Raw genomic sequence first — 25,176 nt, forward strand, 5'->3', positions numbered from 1 at the left:
AGTTTTCAAGCATCCACCTTAATACTGGGAATTTTCCTTTGGGAACTAATGTGGGAGGAACTTCCGACAAGAAACTGGGTAAAATGCTCCCATTGGTTACAATACATTTCGCTTTCGGAGCGGTGTTTTTGAACGGTTTATCTACACACCTTTTTCTGAGCGATCAATAGCCGTAATCGCATTGGACAATGTCTTGCACGCCTCGGGAGCTTGTTGCGCTGCCGGCAGTTCTCCTAACAAGCAGAAGTTTAACCGAGGACGACAAGAGCATTGGTTTTGACTGGCTTTCCCAGACGAGGAAAAAGTGTTTTGACAGTTCAACGGGTGAGTCCCACAATATAAAATCGGGTATTATTGAAATGTGTGTGGTATTTGTCAACCTCCAAAGTGATTAGAAGTATCGCTGTATTTAGGATTTTATGGATATTAATTAATATCCTTAAAATTCTATGAACTTTGCAGAAACTGCAGTTGTTTGGCATTGACTCATCAAGCGACGTGAAGCTTGTTTACATTGCTGCAAACATACATCTGCTTTACTCTAAATAAGACTGGGTTCGCCTTCTTTTGAGATTCATTACGTCAAAGTTTGTTATGTAGTTAAACGTGATTGTAACTTGTCCCCGGGCGCTTTTTCGTCGTCCCTACCCTGCTTGACGAGCAAGGAGCGAGATTGAAATGTTTTATCTTTAAAGGTGCAACACCTGGCGTTTCTACATTGCTAATCTGTAAAGCAAAATCGCACCCATCCATAGACACAAAACGACCGAAAGTGCCTCCCACATTTTATGCAAACGATCCTGGGGGTGTAGGAATAAGGTGGACAGTCAACTTAGTTAGGGGTCGAACTGTCAAGCCATGCAAATTTTGCAGCATCGAAACTCTAAAGCAGGGCTAACCAACCCTTTGAATTTGCAAGCTTCTTATTTACCTAGTAATGCAAAGGGCTACCCAGTTTGACACACAATTCTGTGTGCAATAGATGTCATGTGCAATAGATGTCATCTATCACCAGATGGCAATCGTGGGCTTTCATTTGAGAGGTAGGCAGCTGGCCATGCGCTTTTGTGGAATTAAATCGCACGATCCCATTTACGTCATCAAAAATAGATGTATCTATTGCATTACCCTGGACATATTTGACCAAACAACCTATTTAAAGCAGCTTCGAGCAGAATAAGAAGAATGCGTGCGCGCTGCATGTTCAAGTTCAACCCTGGGTGCCAATTTGTTTAGTGCTTCAAGACGACATGGATTTGATTGGTTCATTAAAGCCAAATGATGACAGGAAAGAGTGTCAAGCTTATGTTCGTTTTCACACATTATATATAGATACAACAGTACTTGTGTCACCAAAATCATACTTTTTTGTGTCTCGACACCACTGGTGTCAAACGCAAGGCCCGGGAGCCAGATACGGTGCCAAATATTTTTATGTGGCCCGTGAATGTGCAATTCATATGTCAATACTAAAATGGCAAATTGTCTTCACTTTTTAAAAATAGAGATATTGCTAGCTATTTTATTACCATTTTATTGTCATCTATCTGTCTGTCTGTCCATTTATCAGTTGTTTTAAGAGTATCTTGTCTGTCACCACCCAGCCATCAAATTTCTGCCATCACTTAGATTATGTATTGGAATGCATCCCCAAAATGTTCCCTTTTTTTTCACCCCCATGGCTCTCACAATGTGTGCACTGCTCCCACAAAGTGGCACATGCAGGCTATTTGTTCAGACGTGAGTGATTGGCGTTTGAACAATGTCATTAGATGGAGGCATTATAATGACCCTATGGTGATGAATGAAAAGGCCCAGTGATCAATGAACGCATTAGTGATGCAACTCTTCCTTGTCCAAATAGGGACTCAAAAAAACAGATGGACTGATCCTCGCGCTATGTGCACATGACCTGCTCTGCAATAAATATGCAGCCTCAGCGTTGTATACTATATTTTAAAGTCATTATTGTAAATTAGCGCTTTGACGCTTTTCAACGCTTTGCGTAATCACAGCTAAGACTGGGATAACCATTTTGTCCTTAGCACCAGCTCTTTGAAAACATTTTACAGTGTTACTTAACATTAGAAGAAAAAAAAAGCATTTTCAAAATCCCAATGAGGACAAACGCAACAGACTTTCCTTGCACAACAGGGGGTTGGGATAAATGAAATGGTTGTATAAATAATAATTGTGGGCATACGTCATCATTTAGTTTTACTGCACACTGGTGGGAGGTTTCACTGTCTCTGTGACAAGGACAAGCTGTGTTGATTTACTGATGTAAAGCATTGTTATTCTATGATAGCAGCACAAGAGAAGATGTTTTTGATTATATAGCACAAATTATATACTAAAACTACTAAAGCCTACACACACCTGTAAAGATAAGTTACACAATAATGGCACTTTTTGCTACCGTACCAAACTAAATATACCCTAATTCAATGTTTGAGTGCTTTTATTGTGACAATGCGCATTTTCTAGACTTCTTATCCTCTTCAGTTTTGCTGGGGGTACATAGTTTACGTCTGAAAATTCTCACGGCACTCCCTCCCCCTCAAAAAAAAAGGCCTAGACAACAGGTGTCAAACTCAAGGTCTGCGTGCAAGAATCATCCCACCAAATTTTTTTAGGCGATCCATGAAGACAGATTATGTTCTGCACATCGACTTCGTTGTTTGGTAAAATATCAAAATAGTAAATTGTCTTCACTTTTACTAATGTTCACGTAGTGCAAGCAGTTTTTATTTTAAAATAAAATGATAGTTGAATAATTCTTTTTTTACTGGCCTCAGTTTTCAGAGCTAGTTATCCATCAACTTGTGTATCTAGTATACAACTATATGAGGCAGTCACACATTTACGTATATGGGTTCACATCGTAACAGCCCTCTGAGGGAAAGCATAATTATGATGTGGCCAATGACAAAAATGAGTTTGACACCCCTGGTCTATACATACTGAAATAACGACAATCTCATCTAAATATTCGCACAAACTGATGATGGATAGTTTTCCCCTGACATCATGCACCTCATGCAGGAGATCTGTACAGTACGGTAGTCTATATTATTTTGTTCTGATACTTGATGAATTTTCGAACAAACAGATTTGGTGAATTACAGCATGGTGTTTGGCTGCATCTATACAGGTGAGATGAACAAGGTCTCATTTCACTCTTTTAATGGCATCAATTTGGAATTGGCATGAGAAGAGCCAACATTTGTCAAGAAAAAGATGTGGGTTGTGGCTTTCACAAATGAGCACAGTTGTCTCATTTTGGCCAGATACCTACACCATACATCTGTGTTTTGTTTTGAACACTTGAATTCAACACTTGAAAGTTGAATTCAAGCGTTAATGTAAACACATGCCGTAGGAAGCCAATTGTATGAGACACAACATAACAAGTGGGTGTTAAGGTTATTTGTACTTTATTCCATTAACTCCCTGACACCTTATTTATATAGCATATAATGATGGAAAAGCATTTAATTTTTCTAGTACCAACACAATTAAAAAAAATGGGGCAGGCAGTTATAATAGAAATGTGCCCATTATTTAACATATGGAGGGGATTCACTTAATGGTTTTTGAGAACTAAACCTAATTGAGTGTGCAGAGCGCATCATTCCTCATCAGACAATTACTAAAATGGATTGAACCCATTTCCCTCATGGCTTTTGCCTGAAGCAATTTTTCTCAGAAGTTGTCACACATCAATTGTATTGATACAAACACTGACACGACTAATTTGTTTGTAATTATGTTTGTCTTTTAAGAAAGAAGTTTACATCTTCACAGAGGGGTACATTAATTTTACCATTACATATTCATGGTGTACATTATTTTCACTGGTTATGAATTTAGCAGCAAAATTCACCTGTTATTAACAATATCAGGCCATTTTGCCACTTGCTGTCGACTAAAAACATCATCACAGTGCAGAAGTGCTCAGCTTGCGAACATTACATGAGAGAAGTGGGCTGTGGTTGGTCATTACCTGAGCCCTGAGCAACAGTGATGTCATTTTCAGTTGACAGCAAGCGGCAATCAGAATGCTATTTTAAGTGGCGCCCTATATTGTAAAGATTTTTGTTTTGCTTGACTTCCCCTAGACAATTGTGACTGAAGTCTCACCCGATATGCTCTGGTTGAATTACAAAATGTACGACTTCAGAGTTGTATCAGAGGATTCACTGAAGAGTAAATCAAGATAAATGGGTTAAAAACAGTGTTTAAGTACTACAAAGCTAATGTTTTTGAATTTTTTAGCAAAGTTAATTGTCGTGTACTTTATGCATGTAAAGTGGTTGATAACATTAAGTTATTTTTGCCATTTTGACATCTCTTTTTTTTCTTCAAATCTAGATGTTGTCCGACCATAGAGTTTGAGTGCATAGATACATCATTGCAGTGAGTCAGAAAAGTCAGACATATGCCTTCATCATGACCCTTCATGGTTTCGTTTGAAAAGGAGAAGAAAAATCTAACTTTTTTTTGGTGGGGGGGGTTCCAGTTAAATGTCAACTTCTGCAGTGCTATATTCTTGTGGCTCTATTGAGCGAGATCAGCCTTGACGGAGCAAACAACGAAAAGCAAGGTGGGTGTTTGACATTGAAATAGACTGTACACCACTCTGAAAAAAAATACTCTTTGACTTGCTCCAGCAGGCTGCTTTGGTAATAGACAAGGACATTTCCCTTTCAGCGGGGAAATGAAATGGGCTTTGTGGGATTTAATCTAAAGCTGTTGGCAGTAAGTCGCTAAGTTAAACTTGCTCTTTCTCCTCACCTACAAAACACTAAATTAGAGCTGGGGAAGCCGTAGAGGGCCTCAATGAATGTAATGAGAAATAGGTACTAGGTTGGAGGGTCATGAATTAGCTGTAAAATTGATTATGAATTAAAATAATATAATTAAATACGTCTGTATTTTTCCTAATAAATATCTAAAACTCATAGACGTGAAATCATTCATGCCTCTTTTTTACGTCACAATTTTGAACTCTGCGGCTGACAGGAGAAACCACTGCGTTGGCCGGCGCCGGTGGCCTACCTGACATTTGGATGGCAGTAATGATTAAAAATGTGACCTGAGCATTCTGTGAGTGATAGATTACACTCTGACGAGCATGTCAGGACTGATGCGCTAACCAGTCAACCGGCCCGTGTGCGTCATCTCACCAGTGTAACCTGGTAACGATGCCGAGCCACGCATTTAAATCCCTTTCTTTTCTGCTTGTCTGATTTAGCTCCATCAAGCATGTTGCCACATTTCATTGTTTGGGCTAATTTAGTGTTGTGTTAAGGACCAGTCAGGTAGGGAACACAGTGAATTGTAGCTGATTTAATTAATGTAGAGATAACTGCGGTTTTTATTTTTTTCCTAGCTACCAATCAAATGGTCGAAGATTTGAATGACTGAAAGTCAAGCAAATATTTTTGGGGTTGACTACAGCCCCAAGAAATATGATGTCATGTTTCTTTTTTCATCCTGTGAACACTTATGGGTATATTTTATGGAGCTGTTTATAACTGCTTCTCCTGTGTTTTATGTGGTTTTAGAATTGCACGGTGGGCCACATCAAAGGCTCAAATCAACTGCTGCTTTAAATTCACAGCTCAACTTTATAGAATTTAAGACCTGCCTTCATATTGGCATTTCACGTACAGAAGGCTGTAAAGTTTTATTTTCTCTTGTTTTACAGTCTCCGTGTTGTGTAAAGTTGTTCGTCAAAGATGGTGACACATAAAAGCAGTCTCCACTGACAAATTTGAGGGTACCTGAATGCAGAAATTCACAATCACAGTGTGCATGACGTCTCTCGTGTTTGCTACAAGCTGAATTTTTAAGGTAAACAACTGCGGTTTTATAACAGCCGTTAGCATTGCAGCGGTATTGTGTTTGTGGACAAGTGATACACAGATCTCATTTTATCATCTCTCTCGCTTCACTTTGCTTTGTTTTAACTGTAGATGTGGTCACCAACAAATTTTCAGTACGATTTCAACATTTGAGATGTTTATTGTTGATGCAAAATTCAGTTGAACTCAGTGCAAAAACTCCACATTGCCATGAATTGCCTATGTCAAGTCTTTGGCACCTAACAGCTACCGCCACTACCATCCCAAATACTACTAGTACTAATATGAAACAGCACTTCTGATCACAACTGCCTGTAAAACAATTAAGATGCATCAAACAGGGCTGATACAATGGAAGCCCAATACGATTCCTCATTATTGCTCAATTCCTTCTCGGCAAAATGGGGAAAAAAATAAGTGTCCCCCCCTCTAAAAAAAAAAAAAAATGAATCCAATCAAAGTTAAATTTATTGGATTGTCATTGTGCAGCAGTGGCAAGGAGAATTTTCCTTTGTGTGTTGGCAGGGGGGCAGGTGATAAGCAGTGCTGATTCCCTCCACACATGTAGTTTAAAATTGAAGCCAAAGGGTTCAAACCTCTTTTCATCAGGTCACAGGATCTAGTCTGGAAGTCTTTTGTTACTTAAATCCAAACTCTATGTGGGATTTCACGAAAGAAAGGCTTGACTGTTAAAAATAATTATTTTATATTTTCTGTGGTTATTAAAATGTCATTTATTTGAGGCTGCATCCCAGGATATGCTTGTTATTTTTGTTTCAATTTGTCCTTCAATACATTGTAGGCACTGAAGGGCTATAGTTAAATTCCCTGTTAGCAAAACAATATATACATATCCATTGCTTTAAAGCCCATGTGTTTATATGTATTCATATATTTTACCTGTATAAGCATGTACTAATAATTTTGTAAAAATATACTCTGACAACATTAGCAGCCTGCATGTTTAGAAGGTCAGCATGACAGACGATGAGCTAAAACCTGATAAAGCATTCTGAGATGCCAAATAGACGATGAGGTCTGAAAGTATTTTGAACATTTAATAATATGAGCAGTAAACAGTGTGTTCACAGTCAGCACAAGATTTTGGACATTAAAAAAAGCCCAAGAATGTGTATAGGTCCCGTAAGTTACATGTATGTAGGGAAATTTGACACGAGGAAGGTGGTCGCCTTTGTCACTGAGACACCCTAAGACGGGGAGCCCAGTTAGAAAGGCCGTCGCCTGAGTAACAGACATCCAAGAATTGATGAGACTGATGAGACCTCATCCGACATGTTTTTAGAGTTGTAATATTAGCAGGCTACTATATAAGTGTGTGGACTTCAGGAGTAGAGTAGTACCGGCTTTTTTGACTCAGCGGAACGTCGGCATGGTAGAAAAAGCGGTCCAGCGCTGTACACTTTTCGTGAACCCAGAGAATCAATAACAGATCGAATCAAACACAACCCACCTTGTGTATGGTTTTTATTGTGTTGGCGTGAATACCTTCCTTAATCAGAGGAAAAACGAACACACATTGAGCTATTTTGGAATAGACAATTGGTGTTAGTTTGATGCCGCAGAGTGCGACTAGCGCACTCCACATTGAGTAATTCCAACAACGCCAATCATGTGAGACTCAATATGAAACCTCATGAATAACATGTGCTGCCCAACAGATGCAACAATCAATTCTAAATATTCTTATTCTTTGTCAGGTCAAATGCTTGTGCAGCCACTGTCTGTACCAATCATGTGGTCTTTGAATGACAATGAATGATGTGTCCCTTGGAAGTCAAGGGAAAATATTTGATTAAAAATAGCAAAAACACTAGTTTATTTCAAACCATGATTTTGCAATTAAACACCGTATTTATATTTTCCAAACCACTTTATCCTCACGAGGGTCGCGCCCCGCGGGCATTCTGAAGCCTATCCCAGGTGACTTTGGGCAGTAGATGGGGGACACCCTGGTCTCCAGCCAATTGCCGGGCACACAGTCGAACAATTATCCACACTATATTACATAGCAAACATGGATATTAGTTTCATTTGAAATTCAACCATGGGTGAGATTGAGTGTTATTGGTTGTTTGTCAAAGTCAAAGTCAGCTTAATTGTCAATTTCTCCACATGCCCAAGACACACAAAGAAACCGAAATTTCGTTCCCCCCTATCCCACGGTGACAAGACACGGCCCACAATAGACAATCAAGTAAACAAGTCAACAACAGCGTGCTGAATAAATAATGAATAAATAACACAACAAATAAATAAATAAGAGGAGCAAAAAGGAGCAAGTGAGCATACAGCAGACAGTCCAGAAAATAGCGCAACAGTGCCGCACGCTACGCAGAAGGGGGTAGCGAGTTCAGGGTCCTAACAGCCTGGAGAAAGAAGCTGTTGGCAAGTCTGGTGGGGCGGGAGCGCAGGCTCCTGTACCTCTTCCCAGAGGGCAGAAGGTCAAACAAAGAGTGAGCCGGGTGACTCACATCACTCGCAATCGAGGTTGCCTTGCGGGCGAGATGGGAGGTGTAAATGTCTTTCAGGGAGGGGGGCGAAGCACCAATAATCTTACCAGCCGTATTCACTATAAACACGGAGAGAAAAAAATGAGAGAAAATCGATGGATGGAATTCGAATAAATATATGTTTCCAAGTTTACTTTCCCCTTCATTTTGACACGGGCTACTGATACGGTTTGCAGATGGGGAGGTTGTCAGTTGTCTTCAGCACATTGTTAAAAATAGTCCACACGCACACGCACACACACACACACACACGCACACGAATGTGTATACACACACACGCGCGTGCACACACATGCTCGCATGCACCCTTGACCCTGGTCGCTATGAGAACAACAGGAGGTGCTTTCAGGCTGACACATTGTGATGGATGATATTTGAAAGGATGAGAGATGGATGAAAAGAGGAAACAAAAGTTTAACTTGTTTTGTAACTTTAAATTAAAAGAGAAAGGAAGGCAAGAGAGACAGACTAAAGCCCTCAACTTTGAAGATGAAAGAATGGATCGGCCTATATAAACGTGAAAGAAACACATCCTTTGACTGTGTGTACTGTAAAGTAGATGTGAGTTTTTAACGTATACGTCACTTTAGTTCTAGTTCTTTACAAAAACTACATAACTCCAACCAATTTCTGTTATATTTTTGGAAGGGGCAGAAGAGCCTCTTCAATTTGGATGCAGATCTGACAAGAGGCACGTGTTTTAATTTCTTTGTAATGTGTGACTGAATAATACATGAATCTTGATGCCATTATGCGGGTGGTACTGGAGGTAACTTTGATCCCTTTGCCAAGTGAAGCATCGAGGTATGGTTTTGAGTTGACGTGGTTTGTTCAGAAGGATTAAACCAAAACTAGGCACATGTATTTTTTTTGTTTTTTTTTTTGTTTTAGGAAACTCCTAAGTGGTGTGGAAGAGTCTGTCACACATTAGAGTGACTGATGATCGGAGAATTTATGTGCTCTGTTTTCCTTTTGAGTCATAATTGAACCATCCCCAATTCCATTACCTCCATTCCTAAAAGCAAATATGGTAGACCACTTTCTGTCTGGTCTTCTACCATATATTGTTCTCTGTAAACTAGAAGGTTGCCTGTTGAGGTAGATATGTCGGCCAACATGACATGTTTTATACCATTCATTATTTTTATTAATTGATAGACTTTGTTTTGTGCCGCAATACAAAATAGAGACACAATTAAATAATTAATCCACAACTAGACAATCATCAAATTATAGAATATTTTAAATTATAAAATATTTTATCAAATATTTTGATAGTTGATTGAATGTTTAACTTAAAATTGTCTAAATCCTTGGAATTCTAGCCTCTCAATGTACATATTTTGGATTTCTGTTGTCCTCCAAAAAGCAAACTGGTGGTTATCTTTGTCTTGAATCAAAATGAGACTTTTGCAAACATCTGCTATTACTTTGAAAAATAATGGTAAAACCTAATTTGTGCTTGCCTAAATTATGAAATGTGATGGACAAGATCATTAATTGAATCATAATCAATTTATGTTTGTGCATTTTCTGAACTGTCAATTTGAAATAATGTTCAGTTTTTAAAAAAAAACATGGACATACAAAACATAGTTCATATAGTCATCAAAAACAATCATTACATTCATCAAATATTAAAAATATAATTAGTTGCATCCCCGGCATTTAAGTTTGTGTCATTGAATTAGATTCATTCCATGTATTGAATGACGTTGAGTTCTTTGTTTTGTTCGGTAAAAGACAGTTCATTGCCATCTACCTTGTTCCTGTCAGACTACACCCTTGTGATTACAGAAACTGCCGCTCCTCGCAATTTCACCTGTCACGTTTTCAATTTTAAAAATGCAGTTTTCATAAAAGAATATGGGTTGTGACAACCATGTCTTCTTATGATGTCGGAAGTACCCAAAACAGGATTTGGGGTGTTGTCAGAGTGGAAGGGCAATTGACTTGCAAACAGGAGGTTACAAACCCAACGCTCTATCTTGACATTCTTGTAAGTTTGTGCTTGTCAAATTGCAAAGTATGCTTCCTGCATATCGGATAACAAAAGAGTGATTTATTAACAAGTTATCGTTTAGTGACAGACTGATTACTTTATCCTTTCTTTGTAATATGTATGATAATGGTGGTGGCCTGATAAAATGTTACAAGTACTAATGATGTCATTGATGGATGTGCACTTTGGGGGAGAGGTGGCGGTGTGGAAGCCACTGGAGGCGGGATCAGATGCGAACATCCAGGTGAACGGCGTGATGCCACCTATAATTGACAATGGATAAGAGAACGTCTTGTAACGTGCCACAAACATTGGAAGCTGCTCGGGCTCGCGTGTCATTTGGGGCACACCCTTTAAGATAGACAAGTGACTTTTAATATGCGCTGGAGATTTCTCCTAATTCACTTGACATTTTGGAAATGCCTTGTTAATTCTTAAACGTCTCCCGTGAATCCGAAAAGAAGCCATCCTGAGCTGCTAATTTAATATTAAATATTTAGTATAAAAGGAGCATGTGAGTGACCTTTTGAATACATTTGGGAATAAATTAAGTACGCACTTTTAGGGGCATTTTTGTTTGGTGGGTGTGCTGTGAGTTTTATGGCTAATTAAACATTAGTAAATACAGACAGGTACACATTATTTATTTATTTATAAATTTTGAATTGTAAATATTGTTAATATAATTCCACAATTGGTTGCTGTCTTATGGCCGTTCTATTTTTATGAACTACAATGTAGAAATTGGAAGAATAAAGACATCTTTAATTTCCTGCATATTTGAGTTGCTGTGAATAGAGACTGAGCTGATACCGCAATCCCCATTTTTGATCCGGCTTCTTGAATCTTTTTCTCTTTTGGTGGAATTGCAAGATGTCGGCGCTTAAAACCAGGCACAGTGAAAAGATTCCACAGAATTTAGTTTTAAACTTAGACTGTAGACTGATTTTCACAAAGCTCTCTTGACTAGTAATGCAGTGTGCACGTTTTCATTGTTTTACCATCTTGTGGTGATTCAACATTAGGGAATTAAAGTTTTATGTTTTTGGGGTCCCTTTGTTACTCCTTTGTGGTATGATCACAAAATAATCTTAAGGCCATTGGTTATTTAGTGGTTCAGCCGATTTACTTGATATTGTTGTTGGGTGTATTTCCATTTTCCTTATTCACAATCTGGGATTGATTAGCAACCACCCCAAGATGTCTTCTGCTAGATAGACTCCAGAAATAAACCGCATTCATGACTCTTCATAAAAATAGAATGTCATTTCCATGAAGGTTAAGGGAATTTACATCTAAAACCAAGCGGACTCCTCTGGTTCTTTTTTTTCTGATATTTTGCTGACACATGTTTAACAGTTGCTCAGTATAACATCCTGCAGCAATATCATTGAAGGGAGGCTTGGCAGAAACACTTCTTATTGTGATTTACTATGTGTGCAAAATTGGAATCTGACTGCTGCTTATGTATATTGCTGGCTAATGTGATATTTTATTACGTTAGAAAGCAATAAAGGCGGATGAGAAATGTCTCGATATAGGAAACATGCTTGCGAAAAAAGTATTGCTGTACACAGTCTTCACTTCATGCGGGAATCGAGGAACCACTGTGGAATTAAATAAAAAAATATTCTGAAGAATTTGAACAACTTTCTGAAGGATGGGTTAAGCGAGGCGTACATGAAAATGAATGGCTCGGGAGATCCAAAAATCACCAAATTTTATTTTACTTGACTTTTGTCACATTTTAGTGACTGCAAATATTATGGCGAATACGTCAGCGCTATCTAACTGGACTTCTGGGTGACTTGGGCAATGCAATGTCATTATCCATGACTTTAGGCTACGTAACACTTGAAAAAGAATCTGAAAATTTTTGACTGTTAAACCGTAATAGGAATAGTAATAAGTTTATTTTTATTCATATCCACTGAGCACTGCTATTTGCAGACAACCATATTTGGTAACTTTAGGGTAAATTAAAAATTTTGCAAAACACATTTATTATCAGTCATTACATGTGGATCAGAAGTTTAGTCTGCTTTTCAGCTAATGTCAGTTCGGGTGAACATCGGCTCCCCTCCGACCTTGAACAAGGTACGCATTATAGAAAATGGATGAGTGGATTTACAATGGCCTTTCTCAAATAAAATCCCACTGCTGTCAGGCGTACATTGTAAACGGTGTGTAGTTTAGGAACAATTAATGGCACCTGGAAGAAAAAAAACAGATTAAGCAGAGACCGCAGAGGATTATAAGGATTGTGTACAGTAATCAAGATGGCATTAAACTGCTCTTAGCAGTGTTTTTTTTATTTGTTTTACTGGTGTATATCTCATGTGGCTGTGAAGATGTTCATATGGATTTTCCTCATATCCATCCGTCCGTCCGTCCGTCCGTCCATCCATCCATTCTCAACACAGCCGATCATGTACAAGCATCGGCGTTCTCAGTAATTTAAATGTGCATTAGAAATGTGCAATTGCTGAAAGAGTATTTACATTGATGGTTTGTCGCCAGTTGTACTTCAAGTAAGTAAAAGGAGCCCACACAAAACTGCTCAAAAGTGTGTGACTGCTCGGTGGAATCCTCGTTGCTGCTTTTTCTGCATGGTTGCTGTCCGTGGTCCTGAAACACATATTCAATGTGGAGTCACACTTTGGACGATTGGACTTGATGGAACTGTGCCTTACTATTTGGATACACTTAATTAGACCTTTTGTGCATATCTAGCCTGAAAAGGGGTTGTCATGTGCGTAGTACATCCATCCATCCATCCATTTTCTGTACCGCTTTGTCCCCACGGGGGTCGCGGGCGTGCTGGAGCCTATCCCAGCCGTCATCGGGCGAGGAGCTATGATAAGGAATCAGCCAATTAACGTCATCAATCAATAGAGCATAACACACAAAGATATGGTAATGTGCAGGTGGACATAGAATTAATTTAACTCAATGATTGATCCCCACCCCCACCTTAATCAAAAGAATATTGATTTCAAAGAGCCAGGTCCAAAGCTATTGGTCTTCATAATTGCTATGGACATCACAATAAGGATTTAAATCGTTCATTGCTTTCATTTTAGAACCGGGCACTGCTTTATCAAATAAATGTACAAATAGGACATGGTCCATGGTTCCATGTCCTATGTGGGTACCTGTTTACCGGCTCTTCTCGGTTGTATCCAGCTCTGTCAATATTTAGTTTAGTTCTCAGCATGCATGAGCGCTTCAATGTCCACATTGAGTGATGACAAGAATATGAACTCCATATCTGTCAGGGAACCAAATATATTAGTCACGTCAAGTGACTGATGAGAATAGACCCACATGACCCATGAGGGCACAGTAGATGCATAGTATTTCTCTGTCGATAGTTATAAAGACATATTACTATTAAAATATAATGTACACACACACATATATACGTGTTTGTGTCTGTGTGTGCGTGTATGTAATATCTATATACAGAAAAGGCAAGCTACATACTTTACTCACTAAGGAAAAGTGAACACTATGTGGTTAGCCACCACTGTCATATTACAATAAAAAGTAACTATAGTCATGTTTCATAAAGTAAAGTCTTATAGTTCCAATTCATTGGGTGCCATATATCGTGTTAAGTCAGTATGGTAAAGTCCAATTATATTATTGGAGCCTGATAGCTTGTCATGCATGTAACTACTTAACATTCATAGAAAGAACCAAACACCTTATGTTCGGCCCATAAATTTGCAAAAGTGCATAAAAGGGTTTATTTTAAAGCCGTGATTGACAGGTGATCTGGGCTGTTTTAGCGGGTAGGCGTGTTATGCATGCATGAGTATGTGTGTGCGCGTGTGTTTGTGTGTGGTGTGTATGCTGAAGGAGAATACATACAAAGTAAGCAGTATGTGTGAATCATGAATGCAAACAAAAAAGAATGCTTTGTTGAGCGCTATATACAGATAACTGACTAATATCACTGATGTCACTTCCCCCAGGCTGTTCTTTGCCATTGTTCCACACACACAATGACTTAAGTGGAAAGGGATTTTTTGTGAGGTGATCAATGTCAAAGTTTCTTCACGGGACACTCATCAATAATTCAACTATTGTCGGGTATGATTCAGCCCTCGGGATTTATTGAGCGTTGTGAGATTATCATTAAATCTACAGAATAGTCGCACTCCCACTGTTGTTGATAGAAAGGAAGAATCACAGTAACGTAATTTCCTGACTACAAGCCACTACGTTTTGCTCAAGTTTTGAACCCTGCAGCTTGTCGTCCGGTGCGGTGTATCTATGGATTTTTGGTGATTTTTGTGATGACTTGATCCCTTTTATACACTCGTAAACAGGCTGTGGACCGCTGTCGTTTGGCACCGTTGTTTGGTTTCAGTGCACAGGAGGAAGATGAAGACGACGGCCCTCAGTTATTTTTAACCAGCCCTGTTAGTGCTGTGCGACCGTGTTGCTGCTTTGTTACCGCCGCGTCGCAGTAATTTTTACCGGTATGTTTTTTTATCCAGCCGAATTAGTGCTGTTACTTCCGTGTTGCTGCAGTATTACTGCCACGTCACAGGCAGTGTTTGGAAAGAAATGTCAGTATGTTATTAAAACTTTAAAAAGGCTTTCTGTGCACAGTCTTTCTTTGTAAACAACTCACGTGCACATGCGGGTTTTAGTACGGTGCAGCTTATTTATGAAAAAAACTAAATTTTCCTCAAATTTTGCTGGTGTGATTTATAATCAGGTGCGGCTTATAGTCCAGAAATTACAGTACCCTACATTGTGAAAGACTTCCTTAAAATAAGAGGATGGGCTAGGGACCTTAGTTATGCTATTCGGTATGTCAGACGAACAGAGAACATTCCAAATTTATGTTTGTGTCGGGTTTTTTATTCGTTAAACATCTGTCACCAGATGTGCTTCCATCCATTCATTTTGTCCTGCTTGCCCTCGCATGGGGTGACAAGTGATCTGGAGCTTATCCCAGCATTGCATAAATTGGGCGAAAGGCGGGGACTGCCCTTGACAAAAAAGACACCCTTTCACAGCACATCTTGAGTTCCGGAAAAAAAAAAATTGAGCGGTCAATAAATGTAACATACATGTCTTGAAGGATATGGGAAAAATACTAAGATGAGAAATCCGCCCCGGCATGGGGAAAACATGCAGCATGGGGAGAACATGCATGAATGTAGAATGTGATTGTGTCACAGTTTTTTATGGTTGCAGGAAGGCAAAACCCTGGGAGCACTAGTAATCTCCAAAATTATTTATTAACAAAAGAACAAAAGTGCGTAGGATTATCAAAGAACCAAATTAAGACAGCAATTCAAAACAACGAAGAAACTCGGGAAATGAACTCACAACAAAATAGCATATCATTAGCATATTTAATAACAGAGAGAACAGAAGCAATTAAATGACAAAAGCTGTCCATCAATATCAAGAATGCAGAGTACGGTCTTGTGAAGCCGCCATGTACTGTCTACCCAAACACGAGTCTCTGAATGTACTGGAATGGTTGTGTTTCCATGATAGCGGCACTAAATGCATCCTAGTTGTGTTCACAAGTACCCAACCGACGAATCCTTGACTTAAGATAGCTGACAAGAGACTCATCCGCGCGTTCTTGGTTTATTCGTAATTTGAATTGGAACAGTCTTTAGGCCGTGACTGATGATGTTTGAGAGATCACAAGGACTTAAAAACAGACAAGCGCGCTCATTCAGAAACAAACAAAATAAAACTAACAGCAACAAAAAACACATCATGGCAGATTGCTTTACTGGATGTGCCCTCTGATTGGTTAGAGTTCGACCCAGGGAGTAGTTTGCTTTTCACCCAGCTGCAAGAGGTTCCATCTACAAATCTAAGCTAGTGCAACAAATTGGATTTAAGGAATTGTGTCCCAATATGTCCATATATTGTCATATCACTCCCAGCATGTTTGAATGGGGAAAACAAAGCAGACACACACACACAATAAAAGCTTTAGCACAGTGGTTCTTAACCTGGGTTCGATCGAACGGTGAGTTGGCTTCAGGGGTTCGGCAGAGCTGGTATGTCATTGCCCCACCCCGCCCCACCCCGCCCCCGCCCCTGGTCTTGCAAAGGCAACAGCAGAAGTCACACCGATTTGCTGGTATGTCATCGACCCTCCCCCCCACCCCCCGTCCGCGGATGGCCGAACACACCGGTACCCCCTCCTAAAGAGGGGTTCGGTGAATGCACATATGAACCTCATGGGGTTCGGTACCTCCAAAAAGGTTAAGAACCACTGCTTTAGCAGGATCTCCGGCTTTTCACTTCATGGAACTGCTGCTTTCTAGGTACATTACATGATTTTTTTTCTTCACAAGTGAAAAACGAATATACTGTACCAGGTATGAATTTATTTTTGCTGCTGGTAAATATCTCCATCAGATTTTCAATGCACCCACAGAGTAGTGCCTCTGCAGTGTACACATCAATATTTTTCTAATCAAAGACATTGTTCACTCGATCCAGTCATGACTAACGGTCATGTGACCGAGATGAAGCGAGCCCCTCACCCTCACGCCAACCCTGAGCTACCTAACTTTCATTTGCCGATTATGTGTGTTGATAGCTGATAAAAGTCCAGTAGGAGTGTAGCGAAAGAAACTCAGCAGTTGGCAGACCCAGTGGGTAGAAATGAGCTAATTAATAAACACTTGAACACAGCAGTTTTTTCCTCTGGTCTCTTCAGATGAATCCAGGAGGTCCACAAATGGTCTCAAAGTAGCATTTTATCGACCATGTCCACACAATATGTTGGATAACATAGCACACGTCTGATGTCTTCTTTTTTATGCCCTAAGTAGCATCAGCACTATTGTTTGGGATGTGACCAAACCAGAAGCCCCAAACAATTTTGAAATGATTTCTAAAGATCCCATTTTAGCCATGGGATACTTTTGTGGAGTGTAACTCCTCGCCCGCGCACAAACTAGTTAAGTAGATATCTGGTCACAATACAGATTAATGGGCTGGCATTGCTATTGCTCCTCCCACATAAGTTTTTGGCCAACAATTAAATGAGACAGGTTATTGGATGCGTGTACAGTTTAAAGCACACAGTTTCAAAAGTGAATGGATGATGTCTGTTTTGCACTATATTTGCTGGAGGACTTCTTTTTTTTTACATAACATTTATAAATATATACGTGAGCTGTCAAAATCATCCACCAATTCTCCTCCACCAAGGAGAGCCCCATCTTTTCCTCTTTCTCCTCCTCCCTTGTGTTCTCTTTCCATTTAAGATCTTGGCGCGCTTTAATAGCGAATGCCGTTAGGCCTCCCCATGTTGGTCATTGTTTCATGTTTCTTGTGCGAATTGAGCCTTCAAAGTACATTTTGTTGCCTGGCAACGGACAGCGACAATCAAGATTCAATCATTCGTTCAAAATCATCCAGACTTCTGGTTCCCATGGAGAAGCGCAAAGACAGATCTCGTAGCTAGACTGTGCTCGCAACTTTTAAATACGTTACTGTTTCCCATAATGAATGACTTGCAACTTTAGTATTTAATATAGCTAAATGTATCTACCAATATCATCTAATCCTTGGCATCTGAGATTTTCTGCTTTGCATATAATAGTGTCATGAATGGCTTGTTTACCTTTCACTCATGTGATGACATAATGTCCTTACATATGCACAAATGTACACATGCTTGGAATACAAAATACTACTACTATTACTTAATAGTGTGTAATTAGTTTAAATCTGTCCAATGTAATATTACACATTTTTATTCTTCAGCTTTCAACTCAACGTGATTAGGATTTATTTTGCTGTTATAGTCTCCATACTGTTTTAATGCATTCTAATTTACTGTTACAACTCTTTTTTTATATGTCTTATTTGTATGTTCGGGCTTTAATTTGCAGCCGCAGTTGTTTTTAAAGTGCTTTTATAGACAAATCTAAGCTGAGTGAGAGAAATTAAATTTGCTAGCTTCATAAAGTTTCACAAACCTTTACGCAAGATCAGTGTTTTTTAACTAACATTTAAACAATGTCCAAGATCTTTTCTCTCTTTTGTGACATTGATTGCAGTGGATTTAAGGTGACAGTCGCACTTTCAAGGGTCTCCCACCTTTTAGGAGCTTACACGGTGTTGTGATACACGGTGAGCTCATCCATTGCTAGACGAGTGCAGATAACCTGGGCAAATACTGACACATTTATCTACAAGTAGAGCCTACCAGGCATTGCCTGACATAAAAATCTCCAAGTGGGAGAGAGAGAGAGGTCTGCTAGCAGTGTGGGTCAGGGTGCAACAACCAAGGGGATGAGATTAAGTTCAGCCTGAAGTGTATCCAAGATGTTATTTTATGCATAACACACTGGTATTTTCAGCAGTCAGGACTTTGACAGATATTTTGCAGTCATGCATATATTGGTTTTCTGTTTATATTTTGTATACAATATCTGCTGTCAGCTACATTGCAACACACACATATGAACACATACACACAACCGAAAGAGTCAACTGGAAGATTGGGCTGGAGAGAAGAGAAAATATGTGGGAGGCTGAGAATGCACAGAAGTGTGTGTGCGGGTGTGTGGGGTAGAGAGAGGGAGAAAGAAAGAGAGGGAAGGCTGGAGAGACTTATCATATGACCTTCACCAAGGAAAGTGTCATAGTCAAGGTCAAAGTAATTTAACAGATTATCTTCATAAGTGTGTGAGTGTGCGTGCGTGCGTGCATGCGTGCGTGCGTGCGTAAGAGAGAGGCGTATCCACATTTTTCATAGATGATGCCTTAATATTATACCTATAACATGCTTCAGTGATCGTGTTTTGACATGATATGTACTTGCTCTATATGGAACAACAACAAAGTAAATGTTTTTTTCATACTCCAAAGAAAAGTGCCTGGAGAAAATAGTTTATTCAAATCAAGTGCTATTTAAGTGAATTAAAATTTGATTTTTTGAGGAAGGCAAACTTGCACTCAAAACAAGAATTTATTCAGTTTTCATCACGATCTGAACCAGTAAAAGCATCATTTCCAAAGGGGGAAAAATATTTCATAACAAGAGTCAAATGAATTCTGCTCACACTCGGTAAAATCCATTGTACATACTTAGGGAACTGTTCGAAGCTCAAGTGAGGGAGGGAGACAAAGAGAGAGAGGGAGGGAAGGAAGGAGGGAGGAGGCTGAGAGATGAGTGAGTGGAGTGAGGGAGTCAACTCATCCATATACAGGGGCAGGGAAGGGAACTCATGTGATCCGAGGATTTCACCAGAGCGAGAAGGCACCTGCTCGTGTTGAATCCAGGCAGGCAGGCAGGCGTCCGTCTGTCTCAACTCAAAGTGGACAGCAGAGTGACAGGAGCGGCCAGATGGATGAGGCGGAGCAGCACCAGGCTGACATTGACTCATTCAAAATTTGGTTCTTTAATAAGATCATCTGAAGCAAGACTGCACTGTTTCTATGGCGACATCGTGCAGCTTGAAAAGCACCATGGGTGTAAACAAATGTTTCAGCTTACTTTTGCTCACTCTCAGCACACAAGGTAATTTTTATTCTTCATATACTACAGTGCGATGTGATAGATATGTTTTATATTTGCTTTGTGTTTTGAAGGTGTGCCCTCCTTTTAAAACTTTCAGTCATGTTGAAAATATTCTGCTCATTTTCAGCTGAAACTAAAACGGTAGGATGGATGGAGGATGTTTTCCTACTAAGAGAAGTACATCATGTTTCCATCTTATTAATACATCATTGTCATAGTATGGCGTGTGATTTTTTTTTTTTTATTAATGTTTTTGGGTGGGGGGTCATGCTGCTTGGTTTGGCCTTTGCTTTATCGTTTTTCTGTGATCATATACCATATACTTTTAAAAACAATCAAAGAAAATTTGTTTAATACCCTCTTTTGCTCTTTATATTCCCATATCGTTTTGGACATGATGTAATAAACAAAAAGCATAATTTTCCTCCATCGTCCACTGGATGAGGATGAACACCTCTGTTGCTTTGGCGACCTGCTAAAAAGTGTTGTTGGCGACAGAGAGCAAACGCTGCTAACAAATATTTGCTGCTCGTGCACTATTGGCTACAGAGAGCACATTGATCAAAGAGGACAGAATTGGGTCCAGTGGCGCCGGAAAACCAGAGGCTAACTATCCTGGACGCACCAGTTTGGCGAATGTGTCATAGCACTGATTAAATCAGTGTTGGAAGTGAGAAACTCTGCAGGATATTTGTTCATTTGTTATGTTTGCTTTATTATTGTAGTTTACAGATCTAATATTATAACTCGATGGGGATTCAAACAATACATTCCTCTTATGCCACAGGTAGAACTCCTATTCATTTAATTAGCAAATAAAAATATTTATCTTTCAGGAAATGATGACCACACATTGTCAACTGTCATAAAAGTAAAAAAAGGTTAAGTGGCAGTGTGTGACATTTCATTTTAAAAACCCATCATTAATTTCCATAATATGCAAAAAAAAAAAAAATTCTTGCACGTCAATGTTTTAAATATTAAATCATAGGACACATTATGTGTTACGACATAAGAGTGGGTTACGCCTCACCGTACAGGACGCTGACATGTCTCGCCACCATCTTTCTGCAACAGATATTTGAAGGAGACGCTCACCTCATCGTAAATTTGCTGGATCAATGACTACAGCTTGTGTAACAAATGCAATGTATTTTCTCACTTGAGGGAGTATTACAAGTCATTTGTGATATTTTGCTTGCATCCCTGCTGAAGAAATGCGTGGAAGGCTTGCAACATGTGGTCTCTCTGTGTACCATAGTGTGTGTGCTTACAAAAAATAGGTCATTGCATTCAATTAGTTCACCATTAGATGGCACAACATTCTACATACTGTCTCTTTAACCACTGCTTACTGTTTTGCCCCAATTTGTAAATAGTGTTTAGAAGTGGGGTTTTAATTCAAAAGTTTCAGTAGTATTTCTTGACTTGTCTTCAGAAATTCTTTATATATTCCAGATCTATTTAACATATGTAAGTCCTGTCTGTTATCCCTGAATTTTATTTTACACTGGTTTTATATGATGTGATGTAACAGCAGTGAAAATCAGGGTTTCATTATTAATTGGATGGACGTCATTACATGGTTTGAATACTGAAAAAAAGGTTGAAACAGCATACAGAAAGGCAGTAGAGCCCTATTTTGACGATTATATACAGAATGTATTGTTAGAACCACATGTCTGTTTAATTGTATTTTTCAGTTGCTTCATCAACTTGTCTATGCAGGTTGGGCTGGAATTACAGGAAAGGGCATTTTGAAGTCAATGTTTGAGTTTGTACAACATCTTAAGATGCCACATTCAGTTACCATCGTGCTTATTAGATTGCCATAAAATAGAAGATTAAACAATTGACAAATCAATTGTATGTCTATGAAATACAACACATTATTGTATATTTTTATTTGAATATGTGAAAACACAAATACACTTTTCCCAGGCTTCCGTCAAATGAAATAAATTGCCTTTTGTATATTGATCAAATGGAATGAAAAGTGTTTTCAAGGCCAAGTAGTGCACCATGAAACATGTATTACCTTTTACAAAACTCCGTTGCTTTGCCTCACATACCTTTCTAGCTATTTAGTTCAGAGTGTGCTTCATTTAAATCCGATGCAATGTAGGGGCGTTGCTGGCTAATAAAGATGAAACAAAGGTTACTGTGTAGGCTACTATGTTTTGTTGCTGTTTGCTTAATGGGCACCTGCACATGGATTTCAGCATAAAATAGGTATGACTAAACATATATCGATCTTGGGCCTTTTAAATCTGAGGATGCCTGTTTGCAGGCAAGTAAAGGACAGCACATCAGCTTTGATTGAATGTGTAGGAGGACAACAGTAACATCTGTTCTTCTGTTCTAACATGCAGTAGGTGGATAGACTAAGCCTTGTACTAGCTGAGACCGAATCAACAGCACCTCTTCTGGTTGTAGCTCAGTAAGGCAGCCAATTTTGCCTTATAGCAGAGATTCAGTATTGATTTGTTTAAATTATATATTTTTCACACAATTGTACACATTTTCCCACCCATGTCAGAAACCTTGTTTTCATCAAAATACGCCAAGAATAAAGTGTTATAGAATTATTTACATCAAGCCTCATATGGTGGCAGGCCAATAGTGAGTTTGGTTTCTGTTACCTTGACAGCTAGGGGGTAGAGCTAAAGTATAGGAGGTTTTACAGAACAAAACCAAGCACCCTTAAAAGGACTGACTCTAAGTATTTTCTCTTGAGGAGGCAGAATTTCATACAATGCACCGAAAGCCGAATTCAGTAAAGGATTGCGCTGTTTTTGCTTGCACCCAACCGTTAAAAATAGCACAAACAGCGAGTGGCTAATTCATTAACCATGCACATATATAGCTTAGTGTCCTGTACACTATACACATCTTGTTTTGTTGGATCTGGCTGCAGCGTTTGATACGATGGATCTCAGTATTCTGCTGACTCAGTTTAAGCACCAGGTGAGCATTAATGGTAGTGCTCTAGTTTTGTTTAGATACCATTAGCAGGCAAGACTTTGTGTTTTAGCCTTGATTGCACTGTGTCCTACTCTGTCCCACTGCAATATGGTGTTCCACAGGGTTCAATTCTGGGGCCCTGCTGTTTTCGTTGTATTTGTTGCAAGATATTTCCTTTCACTGCTATGCAGATGCCAGTCAAATCTACAGTATGTCACGCCTGGATGGCACTAAACTATTTGAGCTTCAAAAGATGCTTCTTGCCTTGGGTAGCGTGTACTGTATAACTCCAATTTTGGCCTCCCTTCACAGTAGATGTTATGCCCGTGCCTCCCTTTGGAATGACCTTGCCTTTAAGATCTGGCAAGCCCTCTCTGTCCATTTATAAATTTTAAAACACATTTTCATTCTTGGGCTTTTGACTGAGCATGAGACGCAGCATTGTTTTAGTGTTTTATTGTATTGAGTAATTTTATGTTATTAATTTATTGCTTTAGCTATCTGTTTTTTTATATTTAGTTTTTATTTTATATAAAACAATGTGTATGCAACTGTTCTTTGTCGTGACTGTGCTTCTGCGGTTCACTACTTTTTGGGTGATTTTTTGGGGTACTTTTTCACATAAAGTTTCACTCTCGCTGTCTCTCTTGCTTGCTCTCCCTCTTGCTCTCTCAAGTTACAGAATTTTTTTAGGAAGAAAATTTAACACCCCAAAACAAAATAATTTAATCAACACCATTGCCAATGAGAATAAAATAGATTTGACAAGGTCAGTCTCCTAATGCCTCTTTTGGCTGCAAGTGTCCACTTCAAAATAATAAATACAGTATAGTGAGGTAAAATGATAGATGCAATGATGGATGACTCCATCACATCAAACATACTAAATAATGCAGCAGTACCAGAGTTGTAGTAATTGAAGTCACTTATATATGAATCACTCTATGATGAATGGCTCAAATAGAAGAAAGCTCCATCTCAATATGGAAAAAAAAATGCTGCGTACACAGATTGAAAATGCACTGTGCAAGCCTCGGGACAAGTCTCTAATTGTTCTGGGACCTCGCGAGGTCATCTTCTGTGTAATGTGAGTTGGTTTTAAAAGAGAGGGAGGGTTCCATTAGATGAGTAGCGAAGGGACACCGGTGCACAGGTGGGAGGGAGTACTGTGCGAGGGTGGGGTGACAAAGACGCGACGTGTCCTCTGATCCACATTCATCTTTCGTTTTGCTGTTCCCCACTGTCTCGTGTAACCATGACGCCAGCTTGGTCTAGCAGAGGTGGCCTTCTGTTTTCATCACAACTGTGGATCTTTTTATTGCATAAACTAAACTAGTCAGTGAGTAGCATATGAAATATTAATGTTTGGACAATCAAACAATCTAATAATGACAACAATGTGTGATAACAACAACTTTCTAACTTAAACTGCCAGAATGAAGCATTTTAATCAACACATTCCTTGTAATCACCTCTAGTCTACTGCTACACTGGACCCCGGGCTCACGCTGAGGAGAAGCTACTCCAGGATCTGTTTGTGCGTTACAATAAGCTCTCCAGGCCTGTTGAAAACTCTTCAGACACAGTGCTGGTCCACTTTGGTCTCTCTATTGCTCAGCTTATCGATGTGGTGAGTAAAATCCTCACTACTTTAAAACACAATGTCTCGTTCGTGGGTTTGTTTGTGTCGCAAATGTGCACAGAAACACTGGCGACTCAAACTTGTTTCTTTGCAGTTCATTAGCAACATAATTTTTACAGGTCAAAACACCAATGTTAATTAAAAAAAGAGGCTTATGTAAACCAGTAAACCTGATATTTTCTCATGTGTTCCTATAAATAGTTTTTGCAAGCACTGTGTAAAATTCAACACTTTACATAAATCCTATTCGAGAAATTCTGTTGACTCAGGAAAAACGTGACATTTGGTGCTGGGAACACAATTTTTTGTAGCGTGAGCTCATATGATTGAAAATGCAAAGCCTGCATGACCATGAGGATTGTTTTGACTCACAATTAGAGACAGCACTTGTGCCACATGCCTAAGAATGTAAGTCAGCTCTTGGCCAAGTTGTCTCCTACAGAATGCGTCAGAGCTGAGAAGAGCTTGGCAAATGTTGCAGCCATGCAGTGTTGCATTGTTTTCTTTTCGCCAGTATTATCGTAAACTATGGGTGCCTTTATTTCATATGTACTTATGAACAAAACACTGATGTTTTTGAATAAATTTGTATGAGTAACAGATCATAACATCTCTAAAGTGTTTTAAAAGAAGTT

General features: G+C 39.1%; 1 protein-coding gene across 2 annotated transcripts in view; it reads left to right on the plus strand.

Moving 5' to 3' along the window:
- The first annotated feature begins 64 nt into the window (after positions 1-64).
- LOC148402559 (neuronal acetylcholine receptor subunit alpha-4-like) overlaps positions 65-25,176 on the plus strand; it is a 30,261-nt gene continuing 5,149 nt past the window's right edge. The window contains exons 1-2 of one of the 2 annotated variants that reach the window (XM_088367634.1): positions 65-324; positions 24,378-24,529. In XM_088367634.1, coding sequence (XP_088223760.1) covers positions 189-324; positions 24,378-24,529 — 288 coding nt within the window. In that variant the 5' untranslated portion in view covers positions 65-188. Of the gene's footprint in view, positions 325-19,637; positions 19,936-24,377; positions 24,530-25,176 lie in introns of those variants that run through there. The other variant, XM_088367639.1, reaches the window with a different exon arrangement.

This window comes from Syngnathus floridae, chromosome 2, assembly GCF_059516105.1.
Source record: "Syngnathus floridae isolate MCC-2025c chromosome 2, RoL_Sflo_1.0, whole genome shotgun sequence".
Taxonomy (NCBI): Eukaryota; Metazoa; Chordata; class Actinopteri; order Syngnathiformes; family Syngnathidae; genus Syngnathus; species Syngnathus floridae.